Source organism: Silene latifolia, chromosome 11 (assembly GCF_048544455.1).
Source record: "Silene latifolia isolate original U9 population chromosome 11, ASM4854445v1, whole genome shotgun sequence".
Lineage (NCBI taxonomy): Eukaryota > Viridiplantae > Streptophyta > Magnoliopsida > Caryophyllales > Caryophyllaceae > Silene > Silene latifolia.
The window spans coordinates 104,497,512-104,508,380 of record NC_133536.1 but is presented as its reverse complement, the minus strand read 5'-3'; the positions used below and the strand labels follow the sequence as shown (position 1 = coordinate 104,508,380).

General features: G+C 34.2%; 1 protein-coding gene across 1 annotated transcript; it reads right to left on the bottom strand.

The window, feature by feature from the left end:
• Nucleotides 1–9,045: 9,045 nt before the first annotated feature.
• On the bottom strand, nucleotides 9,046–10,019 carry LOC141613754 (protein FAR1-RELATED SEQUENCE 3-like). The gene is made up of 2 exons (XM_074432496.1): nucleotides 9,989–10,019; nucleotides 9,046–9,848 (listed from the first exon to the last, which is right to left on the bottom strand). Exons 1-2 carry the CDS (start codon nucleotides 10,017–10,019, stop codon nucleotides 9,046–9,048), a joined length of 834 nt encoding a protein of 277 aa, XP_074288597.1.
• Nucleotides 10,020–10,869: the final 850 nt, after the last annotated feature.

Below are 10,869 nucleotides of genomic sequence, written 5' to 3'. Positions count from 1 at the left end.
ATTGTAAATGTTGTGATATTGCAACTAGCTGTGATATTGTATTGCAGTCTGATATTGTATAATGTACTGGATGAAATATAAAACTAGTTGTGAAATTGTAATGGATATGTTGTGATATTGTATTCGATATATTGTGATATTGTATTTGTAGACATGCAAAAAAATTCATGTTGTATTGAATTTTTTGTGTTATGCAAAAATGTTTTGTACTTGACGTAAATTGTCTCGCTTTTTGAAGAAATACAATCGTCATGAACACGCTGGCACTCACGAAACTCCAACGAAAAAACCTTGCAAAAAGAGAAAAGCTATGAACGATACTAAGTCCCAAAAAAACTCCACAAAAAAAAACAAACCAACAAAGGGAGCTCCAAATGTGGTGACAGGAGATGCCTCTGATCATAACAAAATGATTGTGCAAAAAGAAAATGAGGATGGTTTAGAAATTATGGACGTGATTGAGCAAAACAGAAAAGGAACTGGTCGACATGAAAGTGAGCACAAATTTGTAACAAAATGTAGGCCAAACAAGCTGTTTGAGCTTATTTGTGAGCTTAATGATGAGCAAAAGAAGGCAGTGGAAGAAATTGGTTTTGGAGGCTTGTTGCATTTAAAACTTATTAAGGAGATTCCTAGAGGGATTGTGGAATTGCTTATAAAAGCTTTCAAGCCTACCAGCTACATGTTTAGGGCGAAAAAAATCGAGTTTTTGTTAAGCAAAGCTGATGTGCATGATGTATTCCTGCTTCCTAGGGTTGGTGCTAGGGTGCAGAAAACTATGACTGGTCATTGCAAAGTGACTGCTGATGACGAATTGAAAGTTGAATGGCGAAGAAAATTTGGATTAGAGAGTAAGGCAGACCCTATTAAGTTGAACATTGTGCATGATAGATTAATGAGCTGCAATGAGTCGGGTGATGATTTCAAGAAGCTGTTTGTTTTATATAGCATGTCTATTTTCTTGGCACCTACAACAAATTACACACTGGATTTCAAACTGCTTAGGGCTGTTGAAGATGTGCCAAACATAAAAAATAGTGACTGGAGTTTGTATGTTTTTGAGCAGTTGGTAGAGGCTGTTGGTAATTTTAAGGAGGGGACCAAAAAGACAAGTACTATTACTGGATGCATACTTGTATTAATGATATGCTATTTCCATAGGGTGAATTTTAAAGGGGATGTGTTAGCCCACAACCTACCACTTATTCGACACTGGGATCATAAGGAGTTGACAAAAAGAGCTAAAAGTGAGTTGGCGACAGGTGCATTGGGGAATGCTGTCCCTTCTCAAATTGTTTACCCTATCTGTGAGCAGCCAGGTTATCAAGAAGATCAGCGACCTCAAACTCAACCTCAGACTGAAACTGAAATACCAAAGGGATACATGTTGATCAAATTGCCTCCTGGGATACAAAGTGACGAAGAAATAAGAGGAAGAGCATTAGATGTAAGACAAACTTTATAACTGTGTTACCTTTTGAGATAATTTTCTGATATTCTTAAACCTTATTAGTATTACTAGTATTACAATATTAATTGATAGATGTGACATTGATATTGTATTATGATTTTTAAAAATGCTAGGAAATTCATGAAATTTTTTTGAGAATGACGAGGGATTCAAAGATTGTTTTACAAAAGATACACCGATAATATGAAAGAGTTCAACTCAAAGATAGCTGGACTGTTGGAAATGATACAAAATCAGATGAACTGGGTAGTGATAAAACCGAAGCAGCTGAATGTCCTCCCAAGGAAGATACTGTAGAAGAGACTGGTGACAAAACTGTTGATGGCAATGATGATAAGGTAGAAGAAAATACAACTGAAAAAGATCAATTTGGCAGCCAAATTCATCAAACACTACCTTTTATGAAAGATCCATTCTACCATAGCTTTATCGACGGTTTGGTAATGAGGGCAAAAGAAATGTATGATTATTCACAAGGGATGCCATCATTCGACGTATGGACCGATATGTTGAAAGCTCGGATAAAGAATTGGACAAGTCCTACGGTGGTTGTACTGATAAAGACCTCCAAACGGATTCTCAAGTGATCATTGATGACATGATTTATGGGGATATGAAACAGTGCCCTAATTTGGATGAGATATTAGCTGATGTGAATGAACAAACTGAAGAAATTAGTGAGGAAGTCGTATATTCCCGGAGAAGAGCTGCACAGGCAAGTGACAAAAATGAAAAAAGCAAAACAACAAATGTTCAAAAAGGAGGAACCACTGAGTCAAGGAGTTTACTTAGTGACTATTTGCTCCACTCAAATACTATACCAGAATGTGCATTGTTGGTATCTCGTAACTTAGGTTGTACCCAACAATGTGGACAACCGGATAAGCAAATGAGACTACTCATCGAATTTTGCCGGGAAATAGACAGTTGTTTGAATCAGTTTTGAAGAAACGGAAAGAGGTCATGGATTATTGTTTCATTCATGATCATACAATTGAGAAATCGTAAGTCCATTTTCAAACATTTTAAAATTTAAAAGGCTTACTGCTATATTAAGCATATTAGTAAATTGATCTTTAATTTGGTTGATAATGTATGACAGAGAAACACTTGCAACATATGGGACTTACCATGTAATTTCAAGATCCGATATAGAATCATTATTGCCTGATGTGAAGATTGAGTCGTCTGTGATTGAATCGTGGTCAATTTTGATGAATGAGTTGTCAATAAAGGAAGAAGAAGCACCAGTACCAAAAAGGATTTTCTTTGGGCTTGCACATGCCGTAAGTTCTAATTCTTAAAAGGGTGATATTTTATTGAAAATCGTGTATTATTGGGTGAAAAATTTAATTCACAAATCGCAAAAGAAATTTAAACCATGACTGATGAAGATTGTTTCAAGAATATGTGATATTGTAATGCAATGTTTGTGATATTGTAATTTAAGTCAATTTTTTCTTCAGTGCAATATTTGTGATATTGTGATATTGTAATGCAATATTTGTGATATTGTAATGCAATATTTGTGATATTGTAATTTAAATCACAAACATTTAATTCAGGACTGCAAAAGAAATTTAAACCATAACTGATAAAAATTGTTTCAAGAATATGTGATATTGTAATTCAATATTTGTGATATTGTAATGCAATATTTGTGATATTGTAATTTAAGTCAATTTGTTCTTCAGTGAAATATTTGTGATATTGTGATATTGTAATGCAATATTTGTGATATTGTAATGCAATATTTGTGATATTGTAATTTAAAGCACAAACATTTAATTCAGACTTTATAAAAGAAATTTAAACCATAACTGATAAAAATTGTTTCAAGAATATGTGATATTGTAATTCAATATTTGTGATATTGTAATGCAATATTTGTGATATTATAATTTAAGTCAATTTTTTCTTCAGTGAAATATTTGTGATATTGTGATATTGTAATGCAATATTTGTGATATTGTAATGCAATATTTGTGATATTGTAATTTAAATCCGTTAGTATGATATTGTATTGAAGAGTTTGTGTTATTGTACTGTATGACAGTTGTTATTGTAATATTGATTAATATTGAAAGGAACCTATTGTGTGATTGCAATGTTACAGACACCTCTAGAACAAATCTTAATGCTAAATGGAGAAGAATTTGAGAAGACAAAAGCACTTACTGAAGAAATAGCTGGAGCATGGGATATATGGCAAAATGTTTGCAGGCAGCCACTAAACTTAAATTCAGATCTGGTAAGACACTAGCATTGTCAAAATTGTTTGTGTTATGCCATTTATTTACTTGATTAAACCGATAAGAATTTTTCATGCAAACTTTATTAGGTGTTCCTCCCTTTGCTGATAAGCGAACATTATTTCTGCATATGCATCAACTTTCAAAACGAGACAGTGGACTACTTAGACAATAGGCTCTATGACAACTTCAAGATTCGAGTTTTTTTACCTTCTTTGAGTTGGTGTAAGTCTTAAACTCAAACTTTATTGCAAAACTACAATTGATGTGTTTTATTAAATTGGAGGAATTTTCTTTACATTAATGAGATTCTTAATTGTTATCAAAACTGTATAGGCAAAGACATTTGGAAGTTACATGTGCAAAGAAAGGTTTAAAGCAAGGAGAAAAAGTGCAAATGTTTCCCTTAGTTAATAAGAAATTCAAGTGGCAATCAAAGGATTTTAACTTAGACTGTGGGGTATTTATGATGCTGCACATGATGTTTTACAATGGGGAAATATTTGATTGTGAGTTGAATGATGTAATGAAGAGGAAATTATATCGAGTGAGATAGCAAAGCAAAGATTGGTTTTCAAAGTGATTATAACCATACGAGGTCGGAAACAATGGATACTGTAACAAACTTCAACACATTAAAGGAATCGTTGGAACCAATCCTGTTGGAAAAAGGAGGTGAAAAGAGAAGAGGAAGAAAAAGAAAAAGCAGACAAGAAAGTTTGTACACCAAAGTCAAAAATCAAAGGTTACTTACTTTTACTTAAGCGCTCATTTTTTTCTTAAACAACATAATTTTATTTGGTAGTAAAACAAACGCATCACCCGAACTGTTCTTTAGGGTTGAAAATACCAGATGACAATGATTGCAATACTAGTGTCTTGGGTAGCCGTAGAAAAGGAAATTCAGATGGTCTTGGGTGCACATACAACTGTGGCAAAGCTGGTGATATTTTGGTTGTATCCAAATTTATGAGGAACAATCAAGCACTTTTAGCAAGCTTGTTGAAAGTAAGAAAAGAAGTACTTGACTACGCTTATTGACGACCACACATTCTCTATAGAGTAAGATTGAAAACTATTATGATATCCTCAACTATTTTAACTGATGTCCATCATTTATTTAGTAGCATATGGAAAGAATATTTCAACTAATGCTCATCCACTACAATTGCTTGTAGTGAATGTGTTCTTGTCTACTGCGAAGAAGCAAAACTCCTCAGAGAAGATATACTATCAATACAACAGACCGTGAATGTCACGAGCAAAATGATTGAATGTTGGGCACACCTACTGAATGACATTGAGTACAAGGACCACAGCACAACAACTTTACTGTTTTTTGGACTTCGTCACATGGTATGCAATATTATTTACAAGTAGTTTAGATATTTGATTTTAAAATATTGTAAATTTAATATTATTACAATGAATATGTGTTGTTATTGATTAACAACTATTTTGCAAACAGGATGCTGTTCACGCATTATATCAACAAGGAGGTGATGAAAGTCAGGATGAAACTCATAAAATGAGGATTTTTGAAGCTTGGGATACTTTTATTACCGCAAACAACGGTACATGCAACTTGACAGCTGAGATTGTTTTTATGCCAATGCTATTTGAAGACCATTACTTTTGTGTTTGTATAAACTTTAACAAAGAAAAGGTTGAAGTCCTAGACAATATATCCTATGATAAATGGGAAGATACAAGTGTTTACAAACCGCGATGTTGTGGTAAGTTGAATGCTTTAGTTGATAATGGAAATCTGATAAATTGTTGGATAATATATGTGGGTTTAATCCGATGGTTGTCTTGAAATGTGTCAGTTGCATGCATGAGTGACTATTTGGAAGCAAAGAAAAGGCCGAAAGTCAAGAAATAATAGGATTTAACATTGTTAACGTAAGCTTCAAATGGCAAAAACCGGAACTAAAGAACAATGAATCCGGCACTTTTCTAATGCTGCACATGATAAGGTATGAGGGAGAAGTATTTGAAGCAGATCTTGATGGAAAGGTTGGCCGCAGATACTATTGGGCACAAATGGCAAAGAAGATTACTCTTGGGCGACATAAATGGAATTAGGGATCAACTCATTCAAAGAGTAGCGAGTTCACAATAAAGGAAGAAGTCCGCCCGAATCAAATCGAAAAGAGATGCATCAATGAACAAAAAACCTGTAAAAGGAGGCAAGGGTGAAGATGTGCAAAAGCCGGTGAATACTGAAATGCCTGTTCTTCGTAGTTCGCCTAAAAGGTAAATTAAAGAAAATTTAAAAATGGCTAATCGGATATAATAATGTCATTACTTTGTAAAGATATTCGTTCTTCGTTTTATTTGAATATGGAGATATTTTAATCGGTGCACATATTTGGGATTGCGGTGGTACTGTCAATGGGCAAAACACAAGTGGTGGTCGAGGGATCAAAACAGTTGCACAATATTCAAGAACAAGAGGTCGAGGTAGAGGTCGAGGACGAGGCACCAATGTAGGAAAATAGAAAGTGTGTAATCTGACTTAGGAATGAATGCATTGACAGATTGATTTGTAATAGGTAGACAAAAATGGTACAATCTAGATCGTTTGATAAGGTTTTGTAATGAAGATATATCAAATTAGTGTTAATGTGCTATTTTAAAAGGGTTCATGCAAATATTTGTTGAGCAATCAAGTTATCTTACAGGTGTGATATTGGAATGAATGCATTGTGAGATTGTATTTTGTAATTCTTGGTATTTAAACTTTAAATCGAACAAGAGGTGAAATTGGTACTTTTACAAAGATTCAAAATGACTGAGAAATAGTCACCCTTGACTAAGAAATCTCTTTTTAGAAACCGTGATATTATGTAGAAGAACAGCTGATATTGTATTGAATAAGTTGAAATTTTGTATAACATGATGCGTCTAATTATGTGGTATTGTATTGAATACCTTTTCTCAGAAACCTCCTTATTAGAAACCGTGATATTGTAATGAAAACAGCTGATATTGTATTGAATAAGTTGAAATATTGTATCACATGACACGTCTAATTATGTGGTATTGTATTGAATACGTTGTGATATTGTAAAGAATACTGTATGATATTAAGAAAAGTATGATATTGTATTCCCTAACTTGTGATATTGTATGGACGTAAAATGTCAGGATAATAATTATTCACACTTGTGATATTAATTTTAGACATGTATGATATTGTATTCGATATCATGTGATATTGTACAAACTGCGAGGATAATAATTATTCCCCAAAAAGTAAAATTTTGAATTGAATATTGTGCGGTATTGTATTGAACAGACCGTGATATTGTAAAGAATAATGAAATTATTGTCAGACGTGTTGTGTTTATTTGATCCAAGTGTGATATTGTATTCGGTATATTGTGATATCACATTATACTCAAATGCAATATCATAGTTCTAACTATGAAATATCACAATATGTCCACCACATTCATTTTAATCTGCAAGTTCAGAACATGGACATTGAAACATCGACTTCGATAATACATTTTGGAATCTTTATTTAAGAAATACCACACACCTGACAATGCAATATCACGACATGTACGGTAAAATATCAGATATCTGATAATACTGTTTCAAAGCACTATGGAAGAAAATAGCACCTGTCTTACTATGAAATATCAGATGTCTAACAATGAAATATCACACTTATATCACTAAGTAAATCCTAACGTATGGAGTGTAATTGCTATAATAGTAATGAAACTATGACATGTATATCCTATATATATTGAGCTTCTTCAACAAAAAATCCTCCAACTATATATATTGAGCTTCATCAACAAAGAATCCTCCAACCAAGAGACGACGACACAAAAAATGTTTTGGATGGCCTTGATGAACATGAATCAAGATACAAGTCAATAATTATCCAACTCCCTTGAAAAATGCAAAATAGAACAAGTAGTTGTCAAGAAATGAACAAGCACAGTTGATACAGTTTTTGGAAATAAGATCATAAACAGGACAGGGAGTAGTCGTCAGCGCTCAATATCAAAAGTATACAATTCCAAAAATAAAACTCATAAACAGAAATCGTATGGCATCTTACTGACAGAATTAATGTAAATAGAATATATTTATTTAGGTAGCATACCTGATTCTCGATGTCGGAACAAAAGGATGAGGGCGATTCGCTTATCATGGTTAGCCAATTGTTTGCAATTTTTGCAAAGCCTTTTTGGCTTCTCTGCTTTGGCAATGCATTGTTGCTTTGTCGATATCATTCTCTTCCCACTACCCTTGTTCTTTGCCTGACGAGGCGGTAGAATCCTCACCTCAGTTGAGGAACTACATCCAAGAAGCATTTCCAACTCCTGCTCTTTTGTCATTGATTGTGCTTGTGGATTGAGTTTGATCCGAAATTGCTTCAATGTGTCAGCAAGGTCAGTGATCTGATTGTTAGGCATAGTTCTCAGCAAACTGATAGTTGAGTAGAACTCTGACCATAATTTGCACATCTCCAGCTTCCTTACATCAGTGGCATCAAAGTCGTCAAGTAACTCACCATGTGAACCATATAGAGGGATTTTTGTGCATTCTTTGTCCAAAGCATAAGTATGTACTTATCATGCAAAGTCCTAACTTGTTTCCCAGAGAAAACCCAAATAATGTGTCTGCAAATAATACCCTTCCTATTAAACAACTTACAAAAACATTCTGCATCAGTGCTTGTGGAATTGAACACTACTTGATAACGCTTCTGCATTCTAGCGTCGAATAACAACGACCTCTCATCACAACAGGTGGTGTGAAGCCACCAACACTAAGAGAACACATGGAGGCAGCAGCCTCTTGTTGAAAATCTTTGAAAATAGCATGGGTATAAACCTTGGACGCATGAGCTTCCAAGTGGAGAGACGTAGCTAATTGGGGCAAAGTATAATCACTGTCTCGATCATGTTGCTTTTGAGTATGGCGTTGTTGATCCATGGCGCTTTGAAAACGCATCCAAAACTCAACAAGTGTACCATGTATATTTTCAAAACGCTTGAAAAAGCTATTCTGGCTCTCCGATCGTTGAGTTGTTCGGAGAAGACATCCCATAGGAATATCACGATAATAAGCCGGGATCCATCTCCTTCTTTTTTTGTACATGTATGACAACCATGAATTTGCTTGCAAGTTATGTTCAAGAATTAAGTCGACCACTTTTGTTCAAATTCGCAGTTCCAAGTCGAGTCCCAAACAACGAAATTCAAACGACTCACAAAATCAGTCTCCTTGGATATTGTAATTCCAATCTTGTCAGGGACCTTTTGCATAATATGCCACATGCAATATCTATGCTTAGCCTTCTTGAAAACTTTGGGTACAAATTTCTTTATTCCCCGGCATTGGTCGGTGATTATACATTGCGGCTCGCGACCGACCCATAGCGTCTAAGAACTTCTCAAAAACCCACTTAAATGAATCGTCATCCTCATGAAACAACAATGCAGCAGCAAAAGTCACAGACCTTTTGTGGTGGTCCACCCCAGTAAAAGGAGTGAAAATCATAGAATATTTATTTGTACCGTAAGTTGGATCAAAACTGACCAAATCACCAAAGGAAGAGTAATTTCGACGTGCCTGTGCATCACACCAAAACACACGAACCAAACATTTGAAAGAATCTACTTCATAAGCAAAGTAGAACCCTGGATTGGTTTGACGGAGGTTCTCGAAATTATCGATAAACAATTGAGCATCTTTATCTCCTATGAAACACTTGATATCCCTTCCAAAGTTCTTAAAATCAATCAATTGAGCACCAACATTCTCATAACCATCTGCATGTTCCTTAGAATATCTATATGCCGATGTAGGACCTAAATTAACTTTTGAATGATCAATAATTGCCTTCTTATGAAAAAGATGAAGGTGTCTCTTTTTTCTTTGAAATTCTTGATTTGTGAGCGAACAAAGTCGATGATTATGCCATTCACGAAACTGAGTTACAACATAAACATCCTTGATAAGGCGAAATTCAATCATAGCATCACAACCAATCCTAGTTAGTTTATTGTTCTTAATATCAAACGGCTTTATAAGTGGCTGCTCCACTACACTATCATGAACAATAGCTTTCCTTTTCTTACCATCTCTAAACCCTTCACGATTACAGACAACAAGTTTATAAAAGATGGCACCATCGCATTTTTTTTTTAGAGGACTTCCTAGGTTCAAAACCACATGCTTCGCATAGACATTATAAAAACGATAGCGTCTTCCAATTTTGCAAAAAACTCACCAAGTTGAGGTTTATACTTGAATTGCAACATTTCTTGACCACAATTCAAGTACCACCAGTGTGTGGATTCCAAAAACAGTTGATGTTCATGAAAAGAAACAGGAGGTTGTTCAATGCGGGGAGTAGAAGTAATCTCAAAGAAAATGATTATCGAGAGACGTAGGTGGGGAGGACTTTCAATGCGTGGAATAGAAGTAATTTGAGACACACTAGTATCGTGAGAGATGAATCCAGAAGAAGGTACACAACTATCAAAGATCTCGAAAAGAATGCAATATAAGAAGCAATTCAAAACATAACAGTAATAAGCAAACAAGAGGGGGACTAAATTTCGTATTGTAATAGTTGTGATATTGTATTGAATCTGTGTGATATTATATTGAACAAATCGTTATTATTGTAATATTGTGAAAGCGGATTCAAGGTCCGCAAACGAAGATAGTTCGATAATGCATTACAACAGCCGAAAACAGATGTAAAGTAAACAATAAGTTACAATGACGGCAAAATCAAGAGAAAAGGGAAAAGATAGGTAGCAAAAACAATATCAAACTTGAAATTTCATTCAGTACACCAATAAAACCGTAAGAAAAGTAAAAATATAGACAAATTCAGAAGAACGAATTAACAAGACTAGCAAATGCAAATATATGTAGGAAAAACAACAAGTAAAATAGAAATAAAGCTGCATATGAGGAAATTAAACATAAAATCGAACACAAAAGCAGGAAGAAGAAGAGAAATTCAAATATCTGTAACAAAAACAACAATTACATAAAAATAAAGCTGAAAATTGTAAATCTAAACATGAATTCATAATAAAAGTAGCGAATATGTTGAAAAAACAACAATAACAACAAAATAAAGCTGGAAATTAACAA

Excerpts from the sequence above, each read along its gene's own strand:
- LOC141613754 (XM_074432496.1), bottom strand. The coding sequence starts at position 10,019 with ATGTTGCAATTCAAGTATAAACCTCAACTTG. Across the intron at positions 9,849-9,988 it reads CAAGTATAAACCTCAACTTG|GGTTTAGAGATGGTAAGAAA; the intron begins GTGAGTTTTTTG and ends GTAATCGTGAAG.